We start from the raw sequence: 23,847 nt of genomic DNA, 5'->3' as shown, positions 1-23,847 counted from the left end.
CCTTGTATTCAAACCCTTCCATGCATCTCTTACATTCCCTGTTTTTAGTTTCTCTTCAACATTCTCTTTATATTCATTCTGTGCATCTTTTATCTTACGTTTTACTGCTTTGTTTAACTCTTTTACTTTCTGCAGATCATTCTGCAAGAAAGCAATTTTCTTCATATTTAAGTAATGTTTCAAATCTTTGTTAATCCATGGCTTATTATTTGGGTAGACTCTGATATTATTTGTTTGAACCACTGAATTTACACAGAAATAACATAGCAGGTTATTGTATCATTCAACAATTCATAATTACTACAACAGCCATCATCGTTAAAAAATAAGTCCCATTCAGTGCACTCAAAACAGCCTCGTAGCTTTTCTGTTGCGTCTCTGGACCACGTTTGAACCTGCTGAATGGCAGGCTTAATCCTCTTAAATAGCAGCCTATATTTTGGTAAAAAACATTTTCTGACATTTTCGTCCCAGAGGTGGATGTAACCTTGGCACATATACACCTTCCACGTTACCAAAACATTTGTCCAGAGTCTTAACCAGTCTTGTCGGACAGGTTACATATTGCTCAAGATTTGGCAACAGTGTAGATACATTGCATTTATTCAAATCTCCAAGCAAGAAGACTGGGTCGTCGGCAGAGTTGCAAAGCGCTCTGTTGTAACTAGCAGCTATGCATTCGGCAGCAAGTGCAAAGTTTGGTCCAGGCACATGAACTAAAATAATTGTTATTTGTCCAAATTCACGAAGCAAATAATATGGCCTAAAAGAGACAGTCAATAGTTCATAGTGAGCAGAGCAATGTGTTTCACGTACCGTAATATTATTCGCCCACCTGCTACTAACGAACATACACAGTCCTCCTCCGATGGTTTTGGTTGATTTGGCACTGTCGCGGTCCAGACGGATTACTGAGTATCCGTCCAAGTTTATGTTCTCAATCGCCTCCGTCAGCCAAGTCTCCGTGATGCAGATCAATTAGCTCTTTTAAAGTCTCTGTTGTATTTCACCAATGCTGTGAGTTCAGGCATTTCATTTTGGAGCGAACGAACATTAGTTAAAGTTATTGTAGGAAGAGGAAACCGACTGCCGAGAGATTTAAGTCTGTTTCGGATTCCGCCTCTAGAACCCCTCTGTTTTACTTTCTTCTTTCTATTTGTTGTATGGATAGAACAGATTATTTCAGAAGGTTCATGAAGGAGCTTTGGTGGGGTTTTAACATTGTGTCAGAATCTCAGCAGATCTTCGCGGCTGTAAAACATTGTCCTCATTAGTCCGTTGTTCCTTAGATTTCCCAAATCCACTCCATCTCCCAACGCAGACGCACAGTCTATAGTGCATTTTAAAATCCAGAACACGATTGTCTTAAAAAGCATGTTGCTTTTAGAACGTGGGGGTGTTTAGACAATTTTAAAATAAACAAGCAAACACACGAGCACTCTGGGGTCTGGGGTCAGCACTTGCGCATTCGCCCCCTCCCTATAGGAAATAGGAAAAGGATCTACCGCCAGCAGTCGATTTTGATATTCTAGGTAGGCTATTATATTATTAACTGGCCGGAATTTTGAGATCGCAATAGACGTGAAGGACTATAATGCGTTAGGAGCTCGCTCAGGTACTGCGGAGCTAAACCATTTAGTGCTTTGTAAGTAATCTGCAATATTTAAAAATGTATACGATGTTTAATAGGCAGCCAATGCAGTGTTGACAGAACGGGGCTAATATGGTCATACTTCCTGGTTCTGGTAAGAACTCGAGCTGCTGCATTTGAAATAGCTGTAGTTGGTTTGTTAAAGCCTGGCTCACACTACAGGAGTTTTAAAATCCTAACCGATTTTGAAATCTGGTTGCAGCACACACTTAAGGAGAATCTTTGCAGATTTTCTTCCCTCAAATCGTAAAGATGCTCAAATCTTGTCACACTACAAGATTTGAAAATAGTGGCTCATCACACACTACAAGATATTCTTAAGATTATCTTGCCAGATTTAGCACCTCACGTGACGCGATCTGACGGAAGCGCATGTAAACAAAATAGATACTGTGTCATGGCAACTTGCTGTATTAACAATTATTCTCTGTAGCAATAAAAAACCAAAAGAAAATCAAACGAGCGTGGACGAGAAAACTGCTAAGCAGCAACATGATGTCCTGAAGGATTATTTTACGTCACCTGCTGGCCAGGTGCCATGGCAAGAAGACTACGTTTAGAGAATTGATAAACATAAGCGTTAGCTAGGTGTAGCACAGCAATGTACATAGTTAGAAGATTACATCATTTATATTTTTGTGGTATTTGTTTGTTCTGCTGTAAAATGCTTTGCCTTTTCTGCTGCCATATATTTATGAAATTTAAAATATTGTAATTATTTAAAAACAAATTCTAATTTAAACTCACAGCATGTCCATTTGCTATTATTAAAATAAAGACAGTATTCATGGTCACATTTCAGTTCTTTGTTCAATTATTTTCAACATACATAAGTATTAAACTGCCAACTCAACATTCTAAAATAAAACTGTCAAAAGCTTTCACTTTGAACTACACATCTCCTACAGTAACTTCAAATGCCATAGTCATATGACGTGTTAAAGTGTTAAAGGGATAGTTCACCCAAAAATTAATATTTAGTCATAAACAGGTTTGGATGAGGGTGAGTAAGTAATGACAAAATATTCATTTTTGGGTGAATATCCCTTTAATGAAGTTTTGTGCATGTGTGATGAACTTTGTGTATATCGTAATGCATATATGATCTGCAACTACTCATCCAAATCTTCTAACATCCTGAAATAGTTTTGAGGCTGAGCAGGACCCTGAGGAGGCAGGAGCTGATGGTAGTGTTGATGTTGTGGCTGTGTGTGTAAAGGGGTTGAGGAGAGCATTTGTGTAGGTGCGAGAGGCGAGTATGTACCTGGTGGAATGTGTGAGGATGAGGATGGAGTGGACTGGTCAGCCTCCTGGGCCTCAAACAAAACATTCATTATTTTTTTCTTTGCCCTGGTCTGTATGCTTAGATTTTTTATTAATTTAAGTTCCACAGCAACTTGATGTGCAAAGGAACTGTAAGGATCTGGAGTGGCAAGAACTGAAGTAGCTTGCTGTAACAAATTAAGTTTCTGTCGCTCAACAGAATCTGCATCCCATTTGCGACGTTTCGATCCCGATTTGGGAGTGGGAAAAGAGGTGGTGAGTTCTTCACCCCTTTGTTGTGTAGAGGGATGTGGTGCTGTGGTTAATGAGATAAAAATTTAAGTAAGAGAAATCACATTGTTATTACAGAACAGAATAGAATCCAAAGATGTTGCATTTAGAAATAATATCAGAGCATATAGTAGAATATTTATAAATGATTAAATACCTCCATAACATGTAAAAGAATAATAATATGTAAAGAATAATTAATATAATACATCATTTGAATAAAGACATTATCATAAACATTGACCATTTTGGATACACCAGTTCGGAAAATGTTACTGCTTGATCTGTTTTGTGCAAACATGAAAATAGGACACCTGTCACCCTGAATGACAAAACAACTAATCGGTCATCACTTTTTCAGCATTTTATTAGTCTTTACATCTACAATTGTTATTTTACCTGGTGCCTCAGATGTATTTATAATGTCCTCATCGCTGGTGGGGTCATCCATGTCCTGCCCGTCAATCAAGTCTTTGACGGATTGATCAAGCTGAAAAACAATTTTATGTCAGTGCAAGTATTTAAAGGATTAGTTCACCCCAAAATGAAAATTTACTGACCTCGGTACTATGGTACGGTCTAAATCTGGACTGAAAATCCTCGCAGATATAATTTCTTTCTAGAAAGGAACACAGTTGTGAGGATACTGCTTTTTCTAATATCTTTGACAGAAAAGGCAGATTCGAGATCGGCCTGTAATTGACTAGTTTTGTAGGATCAAGTTGCGTTTTTTTAACAAGCGGTTTAATCATAGCTAGCTTAATGGTTTTTGGTACGTATCCTAGAGACAAAGCTGAATGAATGATATTAAGAAGAGGATCTATGACATCTGGAAGCATCTTTTTCAGTAGCTTAGTCGGTATAGGGTCTAACATACACGTTGTCGATTTAGATGATTTGACGAGTTTTCAAAATACTTCCTCTCTTATAGCAATGAATGAATCAAATTTTCCCTCAGGGAGACTACAATGCACTTCCTGATGCGATACTGTATTAGACGGTTGCATAGTTATAATTTTGTCCCTGATATTATCGATCTTATAAGTGAAGAAGTTCATAAAGTCATTACTGCTGTGTTGCTTGGAAACTTCTGGGCTTGAAGCTTTCTTTTTCGTTAGTTTAGCCACTGTTTCAAATAAATACCTAGGATTATGTTTATTTTCTTCTAATAGGATTGAAAAATAAGCAGATCTAGCAGCTTTTAAAGCCTCTCTGTAAGCAATCGAGCTCTCCTTCCATGAAACCCGAAATACCTCTAGTTTTGTTTTCTTCCAGTTGCGCTCCATTTTTCTGGCTGCTCTCTTAAGGGCCTGAGTGTGCTCGTTGTGCCACGGCGTTGGACTATGTTCTTTAATCTTCTTTAAGCGCAACGGATAAACTGTGTCTAAAGTGCTGGAAAAGAGAGAGTTAACAGTTTCTGTTGCAATATCAAGTTCTTCTAAGCTATCTAAGCTAAGCTTCTAAGCTATATAAACAGATAGCTTGAACAGATAGTTAAAAAAAAAAAATCAAGAATTATGGCATTCAGTAAAGAGGTATGTTTTGAGCATGGATTTGAAATCAGAAATAGTGTTAACAGAACAGAGTGATCGGGGGAGAGAGTTCCACATTTTGGGTGCAACAACACTGAATGATCTGCCCCCCATAGAAGCAAGGCGATGCCGAGGGACAACGAGAAGGCTAGAGTCAGAGGATCGTAAGGTGCGAGTCGGGGTGTAGGGGAGGAGCAGGTGATGAAACTGATTAGGAAGATTATTGATAAAGCAATCTTTAGTGTCAGAAGTGATCGGTCTAACATATTTATAACACGGAGTCGGCTTTGCAGCCTTGGCTAAATGTAATTTACATGAGACTAGATAATGATCTGAGATGTCATCGCTCTGCTGCAGTATTTCAACGGCATCAACATCTATTCCATGTGATAGTATTAGATCTAGAGTATGATTACGGCAATGAGTCGGTCCTGACACGTGTTGTCTAACTCCAATTGAGTTTACAATGTCTTTAAATGTCAATCCCAATGCATCTTTTTCATTATCTATGTGTATATTACAATCACCAACAATTAGTACTTTATCTGCAGCCAGTACTAATTCTGATAGAAAGTCTGCAAATTCTTTGATAAAGTCTGTATGGTGCCCTGGTGGCCTGTATACAGTAGCCAGCAGAATTTTCAAACGTGATTTATCGTTTACACTATATATTTTTACATTAAGCACCAACACTTCAAAAGAATTATATTTAAAACTAGATTTCTTAGTGGTTTTGAAAATATTACCATAGATTACAGCAACACCTCATTTTGGTGATCTCCGACTGGCGGAGTCGAACATCATTAGTGCCGACGTGAATAACAATCTTAGAGAATTTATGTTTAGCATTAGCCAGCACTTTAAATTTGCTTTGATGTCAGGCAAATCAATTTGTTATCGGAACTGAACAGTGGTTTTTTGATCCGCGACTAGAGCGATCCCTCACTGTCACCCATCTGCCCTATAATAATCAAGTTACGATTATTATTAATATTTATTTAGAGCTAATGTGCTACAGGTGAAATATATTGATTGAAATGCATTGCAAATTCGCAATGTATTTGTTGTATTAGGGTTGTCACCTATTTTATTTTAAATAAATAGCTTTGTCTCAGTTTTTCATCATTTATCACTCTGAACTATCATGTTATTCATCTCAGTTACATATTGTCATCTCCAGGTCATGCTGCATCATGTCAGCGGACAGAGGAAAGGACTGTTCCTCTGTGACGAGTCTTCCAAAGGAACAGAGGTAAGACTGCGTCTGTTTTTTGATAATCATTTTAAACACTGCTTAAGTTTAAAACAAATGTCTTTTTTTGGTAACGAACAGCCTTTTCAACAAAGAATGACAAATCATGACAAATGCTGTACAAAACTTCAATTTAGAACTTCCTATAAATGTTTTTAGATTATTGCAGGTTAAAAACAGCTTGACACTGGTCTAATATTTAATATTCAGGAACATTTATCACAGATAAATATGTTTATCATGTGGCCCTCTGGAATACTTGATCCTTTCCTAAGTCTGAAATTTTCTTATAATGTATTTCCTTCATCAATAGCAATGGAGTATAACAGACCGCTCATCCATCTATTTCAAGCTGGTGCTTGTTATATCCTTGGTTCACCCTGTCTCTGGTTTCAAACAATAAAGGATGCTTGCTTCTCAGCACTTTACTTCACATGGTTTTGCATCTCAATGACGTCACATTAACAGGACTCTCAATTCAACCATACATGGTCTGTAACATCCTGCTGACCATATTGTAACATCCTCCTTTTTTTAAACACAACTATGGTCACTGTATGCAAAACGACTTGTACATTTGTGAACAACATCACGTTTGCTGGTGTCCGGTCTGTTCTGTGTTTCGTGTCCAACTGAACTCTTACTTGTTCTCCTTCCTAAAGACTGTTTGCTCCTCTATTGTAGTAGTAGGCCTGTTTGCATTGGTTGTCTTTTACTGCAAGTTCCTTGTTTACCATACCTGGTTGCAGGAGTCTGTCTTGTGTCTGCACTTGAATACTGCATGCTCCGCTTTGCCTTTGTTTTTCAGATATGCTGGAGATGTTGTTATCATGTTACATGCCTGAATTCCCAAGCTGTGCTGAACTGTTTGAACTCTTGTTAGCTCTACCGTGGCCTGTTATCTGGAATCCCATGGGCCATTAACTTTTATATCACTGTGCTTGATCTGGTGTCTGTGAGACAGCCTACCTTCCATAATTTGGAAAAATAGTCAACTGTGGTGAGACATGATCTGTTGTTGAATGAAAACAAATCAGTTCCCACTTTTGACCATAGTCTACATTGGTTTCTATGGAAACTTTCAGCATGTTTCCTATAACAACGTCTGACGTTTGTTATATGTGCCGTGAGAAAGTCACTTAAACCACACAAAATCCGATCAGAGCGGTCAGACTGAAACAGATTTCCAGAAATGCGCCACATATGTTTTGTAAAAATTGCATCCACACTTTGTTCACACTTGCTAAGTCGGATTTCAATCGGATATGCACAAAAATGGAATTTGGACTGCCAGTCTGAACATACCCTAATGTGATGCATTAATTCTCTCCATGATTTCTGTTGAAACGAGAGCAACTTTGCTGGTATTCTTGCTCTCTCTCCTCTGAAAATCACACCATGTTGCATCACCTCTTCTTTCAGCTGAGGTTTCTCTTCTGGCCATCTCTGGATTATCAAGAGATGGCCAAATTATCAAATTATTATTTGTTGTAATATCTGAAATGTCTTAGCCCTTTCTGTCTATCTTTTGTAGATTTCCTTGAACTGGAACAGGTTAATCATCTAAACTTCTGTCTCTGCAGATCCATCTGCAGCATATTCTTGTAAATACGCTCTGCTGAGGGTGTCTGCTATGTGCATTAGTCAAGCCGGAACTTGGACAACATTGTTGTCATATCGCTGATGTCTCAAAAACATTCTCTGCAATCTCTTGCATGAAGAAGTGTTTTCTTGTTATTGTTTCTAGGGGTTTGTGGTCAGAATGGACCACAGAGTACTGGTGTAGTTTCTCAATCCCAAACAGGATTTCCAGGCATTCTTTTGCTATTTTAGCATACCCCTTTTCCGCAGGCATACTGTAAGTGCTCTGCTACAAAAAGCATCTGGTTGTCCTGCCTGTAGAAGTGCTCCATCCAATCCTGTTTCGGAGGAGTCGCACTGAAGAGCTAGGTCTTCTTCTGGATTGTAGCACTTCAAAACAGGTGCTGTGGCAATAATTTTGTTTCAATTTAGTGAATGATTCTTCCTGTACATCAGTACACTCCCAAACCTGTCAGCTGTCTTAATGTGTGTCAGCTGTCTGACAAGTGTGTACAAAATTTGGACAGATAGAGCTTCCCATTTACTTAACTTGCTTCACCATCTCAAAGACGTCACATCCACAGGATTCTCTCAATTCAACCATTCATGGTCTGTCACATCCTGCTGACCATATTAACATATTTAACAGTGCTTTTTTCATGTCTCTCGTGCTACAACGAAACGAAACTGCGCGATCTTGCGTCTGTTGTCGATTATTGAAAATTAAATCCGAAGAAAGACTTCAGTATTAATAGTAAAGTAATATTGTTGTGGTGTTGATGTTGATGATTGTTTTGTACATTGTAAAGGATTATAACATAATAAACGGGTCAGATTTTGAAAGTTTTAACTCAAATTAGTATTTCATGTCCACTTTATTATTATTTGGTGAAAAGCCATGTAATAAGAAATATGACTGTATACACTATCTCTTAAAAGGTTTGTTTTGTTGTTTGAACTTATTATTTTGTCTTGCTCCTTGCTAGGAACTGTTTTTCTTTCGATTTGAGTTTTGAGCTTCAAATACTTTCAATATTTTCAATTAAATATGTCAATAATCATTGTCAATGTTTTGTGTTCTCTGCTACACATTGGGGTTTATTCTGCGCTAACAACCAGCTGGATGTAGTGCATAGTAAATGTAAATAATGTGGAAACTTTAATATCATGTAAACATAAAATATATACATGGCAAACAGTGCTGGCTAATTGCATACAATGGCGCAATACAAACTACATGTACTAAATAAACACTACACATAATAAAACACGTACAGTGTAGATCCATGTGTGTTTTTCAGTGAAGTGAATACTGTTAAGGGTGAGGTACCAGTGCTTCACTTGACTTTACCAGTTTAGATTCCAAGTCTCAGTTCAGTTCATCAGAAAATATTTTTTCCTCTGTTCTTTTTGTCATTAGAGAAAGATCAGGCTCACATGTGTCCAGCTCTGTGTCTGTGAAGACTGACCGCTCAAAAGATGACCCACCGAACTTCAGTGAGAAAAAAACATCAACATCTTCCAGGTATTTAATGCACATTACTTTGCTCTGTTAGTTTATTTCTCCACTAAGTTTTATGTGATAACTTGACTGAATAAAACAATAAATCAGAGAATAAGATGTCTGGTAAATTGATTTACTCTTTTGTGAGATTAGTCTGGATTTTTATGTTGAGTTATTCTATTACACATGAAGCCACTAGGGTGCATAAATTCACCAGTGAAGACAGAACAGGCAGCCATACATAAATACAACCATATATAGTAGAGATAAAGAAAAATGCATTGCTATATTGTATTTAATGACTTTCAATCTCTTAAAATGAGACTGATGTATTTTTTTCTCTGTTCTTTGTGTCATTAGTGAAATATCAGAGTCTGATGTTTTCAGCTGTGTGTCAGTGAAGAGTGACAATTCAATGATACTCCCAACAAACTTCAGTGAGAAAACATCAGCTACCAAAAGGTATCTCGTGTCTTTTACATTGCATTGCTCTGTTATGGTGTATGTGATTCAATTACAGAACATGATGTACAGCAGAGTTTAGAGAATTTCAATTATTATTATTTTTTTATATAGCACCATTTATACAGCCGAGGCTGACCAATGTGGTTTACAAAACATCATAAAACAAGCATACATCAAACAAGGAGAAAAGAGAGAGAATTTAAAAAAAGTAATACAAAAATAAAAATAATAAAGACGACAACATGCCTAAAATACATTCCTAAATTGCATGGCACAAATGATTATTTATTAAAGGCAAGTGACTGAAAGTAAGTTTTCAGCAGCGACTTGGTGCAGATCTGACCTGAAATTGTAAACTATTCCATAGTTTAGGCCCGGCTATAGCAAAGGCCCGATGACCTCTTTGTTTTAGTCTGAACTGTGGGATAGATACAAGTTTCTGTGTCACTGATCTAAGACCTATGGAAGGATTGTGTTGCACTAATAGCTTAGAGAGTAGGGGGGAACCAGTTTGTTTAAGCACTTTTAAACGAATAAGAGGATTTTAATATCAACCCTAAAACGAACTAGTAGACTAAGTGAAGTGATGCTAAGATTGGAGTAAAATGATCACTTTGTGAAGATCTTTTAATAGTCTCGCTGCAATATTTTGGACCACCTGAAGACGTGCAAAGGTAATGGAATTTATACCATAGTATAAGGAATTACAGTAATCTAATCGAGATAATAAAAATGCATGGATCACCCATTTAAAGACTTGGGGACAAAGGAAAGACTTAAAGGACAAGTTCGGTATTTTACACTTAAAGCCCTGTTTTCAGATCGTTTCTGATGAAATAGAACGGTTAAGATTAAAATTTGGACAGCTGCTGTCCCGAGAATTTTTGTTTTCTTTCGCTTTCCCCCCACCTCCACAATGGCTGCATTGGTGCACAGGAACAATCCTTCCTAAAACACATTAAACTTTCGTTTACAAAGACGTGAAACTCACCGAGTGGTCAGGGGTGTTCACTGATATGCTCTCACAAAAATCGCTGCAAAAGATGCTTTCCAACTGGTTTTATCGTAGTTTTTGTCCAACTGCGTTTGAAAAAAATAGGTCCACAGTTTTACAACAAATGATAAAACCAGTTGGAAAGCATCTTTTGCAGCGATTTTTGTGAGAGCATATCAGTGAACACCCCTGACCACTCGGTGAGTTTCACGTCTTTGTAAACGAAAGTTTAATGCGTTTTAGGAAGGATTGTTCCTGTGCACCTATGCAGCCATTGTGGAGGTGGGGGGAAAGTGAAAGAAAACGAAAATTCTCGGGCCAGCAGCATGTGTCCAAATTTTTAACTTAACCGATCTATTTCATCAGAAACTATCTGAAAACAGGGCTTTAAGTGTAAAATACCGAACTTGTCCTTTAACTTTGGTCAGCAGACGAAGATGGAAAAAAACATAATCTGACAACTGAGTTTACTTGCTTGTCAAGTTTCAAGTCACTGTCTAGTAAAACACTCAGATTTTTAACACAGGTATTCACTGATGATGTAAGTGTATGCAGTTGAGGATGATGCCTAAAGGCTGATTTATACTTCTGCGTCAGACTTAAGCCGGAGCCTCTACGCAATAGACTACGCATTGGTTTTTATTTATACTTCTGCGTTGTTGTCCGCGTTGACGTGCAATTACACATACATAGGGAGCATGTGAAACCCGAGGGAGGGGTTCTAGCAGACCAATCACAGCGCTTGCGTCTGTGTAGAATTAATGTGTTGTTACATTTTTGGAGAGGTGCACGTCAGGGTACGCCGAAGGGTACGTGCGCTACACACATAGCCTACGACGTAGCTGCGGCGTGAGTTCGACGCAGAAGTATAAATTGGCCTTTAGACTACCATCAGGAGGGCCGAAGAGTATTAGACATCCACCTTTTAATTTCATCTAGGCATGCCAACAGGAGCTTGAATTAATTGTTACCAGAACGTTTAAGAGGGATGTGAGTGAATGTTTGTGGTACTGGATTAGTAGCTACAATATAGTGAAGAACTGCACAAGATGTGTTTCTCCAACATTATCGACAAAGTTGGGTAGACAAAGGAAAAAAATATTTATTTCAAAACTATAGCCAAAATAAACCATGGAGTCCAAATAAAAAATCTGGAATTCAAAATCAGATTCAGACCTGGAAATATACAGAATTTAGTACAGACGAATGCATGCCTATTAGGGGTGTAACGGTACACAAAACCGACTGTTCGATACATTCCTTCGTTTTGAAGTCACGGTTCGGCAGGAGGGAGAAAACTAAACATAAAATTGCTTTTTTTATTATTAAACAGTGGTTTACTGAACAAATTGTGTCGGATTTCAAATTGTGGAATGAATTCAGTTATAACTAAAAGTTTCTTAAGGATAAAAAATAGCTCTGCTAATGCTGTAAACCATATGGGGAGCCCTTACTTGTACATTACTATAATAGTTAACAACAGAGCCCAAACTATAGCCAAAAAATTATGTTGCTATTTATTTTTAGATATAATAATCACCACTCAAATAACACATTGTATGCAAACATGTAAACTGCACAATCTACTTTAATTTAAAACCTCTAAATCTAATTATAAAATTATGTTTTTACTCCAATTTGTTTTTGAAATACAATATTTTATACACATTGGATGTAGTTTTCATGACAGATTTATTTAAACATATAGGCTATTAAATAATCAAGACATCACTAACTGGTAAGTAAAATATAATGATTTTATAGGCTAATATAATTAATATATTTAGCAAAAGAGTTAATTTATCTAGCAAACTAACAAGCTGTGGACACTGAATAACTTTCCTGAGGTAAATGTAATGCTACATGACATTAAGCTATATTTATTGATGTCTTTTGGCCATTGACACACTGATTGAGCGATTCCACGAGATAAGATGTGATTCAGTGAGTTGTAATGTATCCTTCAACATGCATTCAGAGGTTAATTGGTTTATTCTGTAAGTAACTATTAAATAGGAACTTTAAGAGATGATCATGCTCCACACTGCCGCTGGACCTGTGGCGCCTATACAGTTATCTGTCACGCAGCTCATGCCACATTAAAGAGCGTCAAAAGCACATTTATTGTTCGAATTTCGTGATGAAATGGACATAATACTAATTATGTCGGTGTGGGAACTTGGATTTCGAAGTATCATCCGCAGCTAAAACAAGCCTACTGTTAACTATTTGGTACACATGTGCACAGTACCGGAAGTCCTGTACCGAAACAGTTCGGTACGAATACCGTTACACCCCTAATAGCTGTACTCTATTTAATTGCTTTCAATCTCTTCAAATGAGACTGATGTTTTTTGTTTTTTGTTTTTTTCTCTGTTCTTTGTCATTAGTGAAAGATCAGACTCTGGTGTATTCAGCTGTGTGTCTGTGAAGAGCGACAACTCAATGATGATTCCACCTAAATTTAATGAGAAAACAACATCAGCTACTAAAGGGTATTTCATGTGTTTTACATTACATTGCTGTGTTAGCTAATTTTTCCATTGTGGTGTATTTGATAGCAATTTACTAAATTACAGAACATGATGTGTTGTAAGCTTCTTTACTCTTCATTGAACTCAGTCTGGAGTTTCTTTCCAATAACATAGTTACACATGCAGCCACTAGGGAGCTGATGAGGAGAAGCATTTTTTCATTTTTTTCACACCAGCCCACATTGCCACACAGAGGCAGACATTCAAATGTAGGGTAGTTAGGGGGGTTGGGGGGCATGCTCGCCCGAGAAAATGTGGATTTCTCTGACTTGCGTATGTGCGTTTTAAGGTGTTTGGATAACAATAGTTTTAAAAGCATGTCGGGGGGCAGTAGCATAAATTGTTTGTCAAGCAGATAACAGATTCTTAAAAATGAGAATGAGAATTCAATTGAGAATGAGAATGAGAATTCAATTGTTCACTCATTGTCACCACCTACTGACCTACTGGCTAAATGATGCAAGTCATGCAAACAAAGACAAGCGGAGTGATACAAACTGTGAAAAGTCCCAGGGCTGATACTGGTGAAATATTCGAACACATTCGAAGACCATACAAATATATATATATATAATATATATAGAGGCTTACTTATACATTTTATATTAAAAAAAACACATCCATTTTGGTGAGTATCCTAGTAAACGTAGTCAGTTATATTTCAAGTGAACGTAGACAGTATATTCACATTGGACCCGTGCATTCGGTCTTAAATGGACAGTTGTCTAATAAACCTGTAAATAAATATTCTTTGTTCTATTGTATTTATTTGTACTATTTGTAATTTTATTATATGTTCATATTTTATTACTGACTGCTTACTTGTCTTTAATATTTTTTTTAATTAACAAGAATTAGTCTTGTCGTTTTTATTTTAATATCTAAATTGTAATAGAGAATTTTGATATTTCACTGGTGTCTATTTGAGTCCTGCTGGAGTAGCTCTAAAAATGTGCTGTGCTATTTATTGAAAGATATGATAGAGCAATAGAATGATTCATGAACAGTTAAAAGTAAGCTTCTGTGAATTTCACTATCAAAATAACTGAAGGAAATATAAATTGAATGAATAAATTGAGCCAACTAATATGATTTATATTATGTTGGTTTCTCTACCCAATACATTTAAAAATTACAAATGCAGTGAAAATACCGGTATCGGTGTAGGCAAGAACCAAAAATGAAAGTGTCGGTATCGGACTCATTCTGGAAAAAAAAAGATATTGGTGCATCCCGAAGATAATTGCACCAAGCCATAAAGTTGTAATTTTATTTTAATTAATCACGCAGTCCTAGTCAGGACCACAATGCATTGCCATGAGCTTAAGAAAAAATAAGTACCCAGATTCTATACTTAAACAATGTGTAGCGAATCATTTTTTTCCCTTTGTTAGATGCAGGATATTTCTGTAATATTTTGCCTGGAAATTGAGTATTTTATTTGTTGACAGGGTACAGTATGAGACATTAGATTCAGACCATCAAACTTCAAGGAACCAAAGTAATTTCAAAGACAATCTTCGGTGGATCTTCCAGGTAGGAAAAACATGTTTGCATAAATGTCTAATTCAAATGTATATTAAAACAAACAAATAGAGCCCATTAGAATTTGAATGACCTCAAGCTTCTGGAGGGATGTGCTGAGCCTGTGGCTGTTCTTTATGCAAGCATCAAACTTGATGCGAGCCGCAACCGGTATCCAGTGCAGAGAGATAAAGAGAGGTTATCTTGGACTTGGACTCATTGAAGACCAGTCTTGATGCTGCATTCTGAATCATTTGTTTAGAGGTTTTATTGCACATGATGAAAGTCCAGCCAGAAGAGCATTGCAGTTAGTCCAGCTTAGAATTTATAACAGCCTGGACAGTAGTTGTGCAGCATACTTTGTTAGGAAGGGTATGATCTTCCATGATGTGCAGTGCAAAGCTGCATGATCAAGCTGTCTTTGCATTTTGCTCTTTGAAGGTCAGCTGGTCATCAAAGATTACTCCCAAGATTTCTGGTAAAACTAGATTTTATGACTGTTGATGAACCTAGCTGGATTGTGAAATTGCCCTGTATAGTTGGAGTGGCTGGGAAGACGAGAAGCTCAGTCTTTGCCAGGTACAATCTGACTTCTGACTTGTAATGCTGCCTGAATAATAGTCATACACTGTTCGCATTGTACACAGAGGAGAACTGGCCCCCGACTGACCCTGATTTCTCCCAAGTTTTTTTTCTCCATTCTGTCACCTGATGGAGTTTTGGTTCCTTGCCACTGTCGACTTTGCCCTCCTTTTTCGCTTTTGGCTTGCTTAGTTATTTAGTACTTAAAGCGAGACACGGCAGGCAAAAACAGTTTTTTTCACTGGTCAATTTTGAGATTTTGGGCTATTTGTCTTCAATAACATCTTAATAACATTTGTCTTCTTTAAAACTTGTGGTGTAAAAAAGTCCAAAATACACATTTAGGTCTTCATTTTACTATACTTTGTCTATTTGCGTCTGTAGATTTCTCCGAAATTCAACAAAAGTTGGCGTTCTAAATCAACGCGCTGCTCCGCGATCTCTCTCTGCTTCCTTTAATCTCACACACCGCTGGAAAGCTCTCTCTCTCCTGTACAATGCTGTCGGATCCAAATCGATAATCGATTTTGTTTAAGGCTATGGACAGTATATTTTGATTTCCTAGGTAATGAAAGCATATATCCTGAAATCCCCCTGACCATATTTTTTATCTTGTGTGTAATCAAAATGAAACAATAATTTTGCACCTGGCTTTATCATATGTTCAGATCTATCTACCAAAAATATATGCAAAATTGTGCATATTTAATGAGATAATGCCTAATTTTCATAATTAAACATACAAATTTCAAAAACCTGTAATAATTTTTTTTATAAACTTATGTAAGTAATCAACTGAGGAAGTTTCATGGTGATCATGATCTATTATTTCAAAATTGTACCCTATTCACCTGTAGTGTCTCGCCTTAATATTAAATTGAATTTAATATTCAACAATATTATTGATCTGCCTGTATTGACGCCATTATTTGAGAACTGAACTGAGATGGACGATGCCATCACTGTTAACTCCAGAGCGGCTATATACAGTGCAGTCACTTTTTCCACATTTTGTTATTTTACAGCCTTATTCCAAAATGGATTCAATTATTTTCCTGAAAATTCTACAAACAATAACCCATAATGACAACATGAAAGAAGTTTGTTTGAAATCTTTGCAAATTTATTAAAAATAAAACACTGAAAACAATCACATGTACATAAGTATTCACAAGCTTTGCTCAATACTTTGTTGAAGCACTGCTTCATGAAGCTTCAAATCCTTTACGAATATTTTGTTCCGAATCAGTGGTTCGGAGGGCGATGATCTCTGTCAACCAGTGAATCATGAGGAGTCCATGAACAAGTGTCTGTGGGTTTTGTCTGATCTCTGATCAGTTTTATAAATTTGTAGACGTTTTAATTAGATATTAGTATAATTATAATTAATAATGGCATAGTCTCTTATGGCTCGTTTCCACGAAGCGTTATACGGTACGGTACAGCACAATACGGTACGTAATTATTTCTGTTCCACTGTCAAAAGTTGTTAATGGTACCAAACCATACTGTAACACTTTTTTGGTACCCTTCCGCACAGTGGTACGGTACTAAAGGGTGGAGCTAGACTCACTGAAGAACGTTGATTGGTTGACAGAGTATCGCCATTTGCGCGTGCTACGGGAATGACAACATTAGAGTCTCCATTTTTTTTTAAATACATTTGAAATGCAATACTACTGTTATTGTGTCATGAAATGTAGTTTTAAGAGTTTTTCAGGTGATAATGTAGTTGTTTAAAGCTCAAATCTTTGGTTTATTTATAAAGATTTATGAAAATGTTATCCAGGTTGTGAGATCCATTCCAGGCGATCACCAGGCGCTCGGCGCCCATGTTCCCCGGCTGGAACCGCCTTTCCTCGACTAGTCCTTCTGACGTTTGCCGCCGATTCTGACGTCTCTGTAGTGGTTAAACATGAGATATAATTTGTTTTGTGTATATCTAATGGGCCATCTTTGGTCTCGTGAATCTATAATTTGTTCTCTGGCCAATCGTTTTGGCTGAGGTCTAAGTGAAATTTCACAACTTTATATTTAGGCAATTTAACTTTACCATTGTAACGTAACGTTAACGCTGACTTTTTATGTTTGACTGAATTGTTTGCTTTATTTCTTATTGTATAACTTCTTGTACCTTTTACTTATACTTTTATAATGTCTATTATTGATACAACTGAAACTTAACAAAAAGAGACAGGGTTGAGTTTTGTCATTTACAATTTTAGTAAAGTGAAGATGATCACAGTAGAAATGCACATATTGCCTGAACCATATTAATAAGTTATTAATATTTTTAAGATTTAAAGGGGTGGTTGAAAATGATTTTACTTTTCTAACTTTAGTTGGTGTGTAATGTTGCTGTTTGAGCATTAACAACATCTGCAAAGTTACAACGCTCAAAGTTCAAATAGCTTTTAAAGGACTACAACAAACGGCTGGTAGGGACCACACGACATTCCTCCCGGGTTAGTGACATCACCAACCCTAAAATTTACATAAAACCGCCCCCCAGGAACATGATTTATAGATTATCAGGACAAAATATGCGAATCAATGACTAGAAGATAACTACTCGATTACTAACGTAACCTCAGTTCCCTGAGAGAGGGAACGAGTACTGTGTAACGCTTACGCTATGGGAAAACTCCTTTTCTCGAGAATACTGAAACATTTTTTTCAAAAAACGCAGTGTAGCTGCACATCAGACACATATGAGCGCGAGCGCGGTCATTGGCTGTGCTGCGGCAACTGCGACAAACCTATGGTGAGGTGGCTCAGACACAGGAACCAATCAGGGCACTTCGCACCCTGACACGTCAGAGCCCGTCAGAATGGCCGTGGTCCATGACTATAAAGGGACCAGACCTCGCCTAGGAAGTCCAGGTTAAATCGACTGAAGCGAACCCAGATCACAGCACAGTAGCACGGCGGGTTACGCAATACTCGTTCCCTCTATCAGGGAACTGAGGTTACGTTAGTAACCGAGTAGTTCCCTTCCGAGAGGTCTCTCCTATTGTGTAACGCTTACGGTATGGAAACCCCCTTCGAAACACCGTGCGTGCTAACTTCGCTCATACTAGCCCGAGGCAGCTGCCTGAGACTTATGAAGAGTAAAATGTGAGTCCTAATATAAGCCAGTCGTAACGGGCTTCATATAGGGATATATATATATATGTGACCCGCTCTGGCGAAATGAGTCGGAAGTCGCAACGTTCCATTTTAAGATATGGGCCGATAATGTGGAAAAACAATGAAGCAATCGATTTTTTTTTTATAGCTAATTTCAAAGAACAGACATTCAAAAATAATCTCCCAAAGTTTCGTAGTCCAAATAATTGAGCAAAGGTATTTAAATGACCATTAAAGTTGACAAAGTTTTACTAAATAGTAAATACGCTGAATCCTCAAATCCTTTTGTCACCTCTGAGCATTTTCCGGGTATTCCCTGAAACCCGGGAAATGCTCTCCAAATATGGTGTTACACGTTGTATTGAGCCAATCAAAAAGCTTAGATATGTACACAAACGCTGATCATTTGTCAATGGGAAGCCCCGCGGCACGTGCACACACACACACTCTGATTTTAGTAAATCTTTGTAAAAGTGCCTTTTAAAATATTTATTCAAATAAATACTTTACAATGATTTGAGCCTGGTTTACTGTAATAGCATTTATATATATTCATGTCTTTGGTCGAATTAAGCTGTAAAATAAATAGTTTATCCCTTTAAATGCAATGGATTTTGAAAGATATCTACAAAAAAAAAAACGGGCAAAACATTGAAAAAACGATTTTCTCAGGTTTTCAGTTGGAAAAAGAGGACATACGACCCTCATTCACATGTGTATATCTTTTCCATTCAAGGTATGATCTTATGATCATTATGATATAAGCTTATGATCTCCTCTTTCCATTGGTGAAATTTAGAAATTTGGGTCACTGTGACTAATTATGCTGGATCAGGTCACATATAGAACCTTAGTTCAATGGCCTAAACTAGACATATGTTGAGCCCTAGGCTAGGGGGGTAAGTGTTTCACTGTTATACTGAAAGAACCCTCGCTTGCAAAGCGAGCACTTCCAAGTTATAAAACTTTATAAATGTGGACGGCGAGGCCCAGCCGGCAGCCTCTCAAATATCTTGAATGGGTACTCCACTCGACCAAGCCCAAGACGAGGCCATACCTCTCGTGGAGTGGGCTCTGACGCCTAAGGGGCAAGGGAGGCCCCTAGACTCATAGGCCAGCGCGATAGCGTCCACTATCCAGCACGATAGTCTCTGCTTTGTGACAGCAAGCCCTTTCGTGCAGCCACCAAAGCATACAAAAAGCTGTTCTGACTGTCTGAATGAGGCAGAACGTTCCAGATAGATTTTGAGGACCCTAACAGGCAAAATAAATTTGCGTCTCTCTCGTCGTCTGGCGATGAAAGAGCAACCAGCGAAATAAGAGCACTTCTTATGCACCTTTTTTGCGTAAGAGAAGGAAAAGTTGTTAGAGAGGGTAGCAGAGGTTGCTTTGTCCTCTGGATGAATCCAGGTCTGTCAAGCCTAAGATACTAAGAGTTGACTGAATAGCTAAGGCCGTAATGAACTTAACAGCTGTGTTGACAGCTGACTGACAATTCCAGAGACCTAAAGAAATAGAGACAGGTGCACTTGCAGAGGTGCAGATAGTTTGCAGGTTATCAGGATTACGTTCCCTTCTGTTTGTGTTGTTGAGAGACAACATTAATGTGTACTGTAAGCACATGTTAAATGTGGGAAAAGAGAGGGTGAAAATGTATGAGACCAGAAATGGAAAAGAGACTCTGTACCCTGTCTGTAGTACCCTGTCTGTACTAGGTGGACTTGCGCCTGTAAACTATCAGGTCTTTAGCTGAGTCTGTCTTCACACAAAGAGGCTGAACAAGAGGGTTTCCACTGTAGTGGAACGGATACCAAATAAATATACAGCTTATCAACTTTTACAGCTGTGGATGCCTATACAATTACCACACCAAAAGCCTATACCATACATATGACTGAAATTAAAACTACTGTGGGACAGTGTGCCACTTAAATGCAGTAAGGAGCAATACAAATAAAAAAAGCTTCTTTATAGTCAATAGCTATTATTCTAATTCAAATTATATTGTATAATTATTATATAATTATAATGAAAGTAGAAGATAGAAAGAAGCAGGAAACAAAGAGCTCTACCAATGTCTCCACTGACTAATTGCTTCTCTTTTTTCTTGCTTTGTAGAATCTTGAGGGCAAAATAATAACATTTCTGCACAATGAACTGAAAGAGTTTGAGAAAATATTACAAAAGGAGAACACACAATACTTAGTGAAAGACTATAATGAGGATAAATGGAGTATCAAGGAAGCAGCTCTTGATCTGACACTCTCCTTCCTGAGAGAGATTAAGCAAAATGAAGCTGCTGATGCTCTAGAAGGTAAGATACTTATAACCATCATATTTTCACGTATAAAATGTAGTGGAAAAATTCTGAAAAAATTCGTATTTTTTTCTGTTTTTTAGATGAGCTGGTATTCATTCATCCACTAAAATATAGCCTAAAGAAGAAGTATCAATGTGTGTTTGAAGGAATTGCAAAGCATGGTGACTCCACTCTTCTAAACAGCATTTACACAGATCTTTATATCACTCAGGGTTGTAGTGAACAGATCAATACTGAACATGAGGTAAGACAGATTGAAGTTGCTTCCAGGCATCAAGAATCACAAGAGATACAGGTTGAATGCAAAAACTTGTTTGAAGCACCTGAACAAGACAAGGAGATCAGAACTGTACTGACAAAAGGTGTTGCTGGTATCGGAAAATCCATCTCGGTGCAAAAGTTTATTCTGGACTGGGCTGAAGGAAAAGAACATCTAGATATCAACTGCATATTTCCTCTTCCATTCAGAGAGTTAAACTTAAAGGAGAAAGAAACACGAAGCATGATAGATCTTATAAGTCAGTTTTTCCCAGAGTCAAAAAGACTGAACCTTAAAAGAAGGAATAAATTCAAAGTCCTGTTCATCCTTGATGGATTGGATGAATGTCGCCTTCCTCTTAACTTTGAGGGTAATGAGGCATGGGGTGATGTTTCATCACCAGCTTCTCTGGATGTTCTTCTGACAAACCTCATCAAGGGAAATCTGTTTCCTTCTGCTCTCATCTGGATCACCACCAGACCAGCAGCTGCCAGTAAGATTCCTCCTGAATATATTGACCGGGTGACAGAAGTCAGAGGATTCAATGATGCACAAAAGGAAGAGTACTTCAATAAAAGATTCACAGATAAGAATCAGGCCAGTGAAATCATTGATCACATAAAAAAATCAAAGAGTCTCTTTATCATGTGCCATATCCCAGTCTTCTGCTGGATATCAGCCACTGTTCTCCAGAACATTTTTGAGGAGAAAAGAAATGAAATGAAAAACAATCAGGTTGATGACGCCTCCAAATCACTGCAGCAATCAAATACTGAAGACACTCCCAAGACACTGACACAGATGTACACACACTTTCTCCGCTTTCAGATTCAGCAGAGCCAGCGAAAGTATGATGGAAAATACACACCAGATGTTTCCTGGGATAAAGATGCCATCCTTTCACTTGGAAAACTGGCATTTCATGAGCTGGAAAGAAACAACCTGATCTTCTATGATTCAGACCTAGAATCTTGTGGTATTGACATCTGTAGGGCATCAGTGTTCTCAGGCATGTGTACCCAGATCTTTAAGAAGGAAAAAGGGATCATTTTTGGTACCATGTACTGCTTTGTTCATTTGAGCATTCAAGAGTTAATTGCAGCTCTTTATGCACATCTGTTTCTAGACACCAACAAGAAAAGTGTGTTTGTTCAAGAGTCTACAGAACAGGAAAACAAAAATGAAACCATGTTTGATTTGCTCAAGACTGCAGTGGACAAGGCACTCGAAAGTGACAATGGACACCTTGACCTTTTCCTTCGCTTCCTCCTCGGTTTGTCACTCCAGTCCAATCGACTACTCTTACGAGGTCTGTTGAAAAAGCAAGATGGTATTGACCAGAGCAAAAAAGCAGTAGTTCAGTACATTAAGCAGAAATTGGAGGATAATCTCTCTCCAGAAAGATCCATCAATCTGTTCTACTGTCTGAATGAACTGAATGACCAAACTCTGGTGAAAGAGATTCAGACTCACCTTAGAGAAGGAAGTCTCTCATCTGCTGACCTTTCACCTGCCCAGTGGTCTGCTTTGGCCTTTGTGTTGTTGACCTCAGAGGAGGAGCTGGAAGAGTTTGAGCTTAAGAAATTCAAGAAATCAGACGAGTGTCTCATTAGATTATCAGCACTCATCAAAACCTCCAAAAGAGCTCTGTAAGTAATTTCATTTTTTTTCCCTCCATTTTGTTTTACTTTCATTTTAAAAATGCATTATTTACATTGATCTTAGGCAAGGCAAGGCAAGGCAAGTTTATTTATATAGCACATTTCATACACAATGGTAATTTTTAAGTGCTTTTCATAGAAGAAATTAAAATAATCAAAAGAAATAAGAATAATTAAAACAGTTTAGAGTAGAGAAATTAAAATAATCAAAAGTAATAAGAATAATTAAAATAGTTTAGAATAAAAAAAAATTGAATTGAATTAAAAAAAATACAAATTTAAAATAAAAAAATAAATGGAATTGAATTGAATTGAAAAAAATTGAATCTTAGGTGTTTGGCAGACATGGAGACTTGTGACTTGGACTCGAGTCGACTCGAGTCGCTATTTTTATGACTTGTGACTTGACTTGACAAAAAATTCAATACTTGAGACTTGACTCGGACTTGGAAGTTAAAGACTCGGGACTTGACTTGACTTGAGACACGATGACTTGAATGACTTGAGTGTTAATCACAACATGTTTTCAGTTTGAATATAAAATATATAAATTATTTAAAAAAATAAAGTTGATCCAGCTGGAGCGGAGGCTGAGAATAGCGTTGTCATGACTGGATCACAACACTATCATCAGTCATGCCCTCTCGTACCTTACGCACACCACGCCCACTTAGATCAGATATCACATCAACATGTCAGCTGGAGGGGTACCGATCGGGTCATTGCTTTCGGCTTCAAGAATTATTCACAAGATGGCAAAAGACGAACAGCGCTTTGCAAGACATGCAACATTAACATCGCGGACAGCCAGACGACAACCTCCAATTTCGTTCGTCATTTAAGAGCCATTGTGCCCAGTAAGTGCTTGTCAATTTGTTAATGTTATCTAATTAGTTAATAGTTGTCTAATGTAATAATAGCTAAAGTAGCCATTAAAGGTTGTATCAGCGATTTCAGGCCCAAAAAAGTCCCAAACATAAATTATCACATTCATCTAATCTTTTCTAACGATCCGCTAGGGCGGCAGTGGCTTAGTGGTTCATGTAGGTTGTCTACAAACCGAAAGGTTGGTGGTTCAATCCCCGGTTCCACCTGACCAAGTGTCGAGGTGTCCATGAGCAAGACACCTAACCCCAGCTGCTCCCGATGAGCTAGATGGCGCCTTGCATGGCTGACACCGGCGTCGGTGTATGAATGGGTGAATGTGTGGCAATATGTAAAGCGCTTTGGTGGCCATTGGGTCTGTGAAAGCGCTATACAAATGCAGTCCATTTACCATTAAGCCCCGCCCCATAAGCACATAAG

The 23,847-nt window shown here is 37.7% G+C and overlaps 1 protein-coding gene across 1 annotated transcript in view; it reads left to right on the top strand.

Moving 5' to 3' along the window:
• Positions 1 to 23,847, top strand: part of LOC306988932 (uncharacterized protein) — a 198,748-nt gene that overhangs the window by 6,539 nt on the left and 168,362 nt on the right. The window contains exons 2-8 of the mRNA XM_079594151.1: positions 5,918 to 5,989; positions 8,991 to 9,095; positions 9,435 to 9,536; positions 12,924 to 13,028; positions 14,519 to 14,603; positions 20,421 to 20,616; positions 20,703 to 22,530. Coding sequence (XP_079450277.1) covers positions 5,931 to 5,989; positions 8,991 to 9,095; positions 9,435 to 9,536; positions 12,924 to 13,028; positions 14,519 to 14,603; positions 20,421 to 20,616; positions 20,703 to 22,530 — 2,480 coding nt within the window. The 5' untranslated portion in view covers positions 5,918 to 5,930. The remainder of the gene's footprint in view (positions 1 to 5,917; positions 5,990 to 8,990; positions 9,096 to 9,434; positions 9,537 to 12,923; positions 13,029 to 14,518; positions 14,604 to 20,420; positions 20,617 to 20,702; positions 22,531 to 23,847) is intronic.

The sequence above is a fragment of the Phoxinus phoxinus genome (genome assembly GCF_949152265.1).
Source record: "Phoxinus phoxinus genome assembly, chromosome: 20".
Lineage (NCBI taxonomy): Eukaryota > Metazoa > Chordata > Actinopteri > Cypriniformes > Leuciscidae > Phoxinus > Phoxinus phoxinus.
The sequence above is the reverse complement of the archived record's forward strand: the minus strand, read 5'-3'. Positions and strand labels throughout refer to the sequence as shown.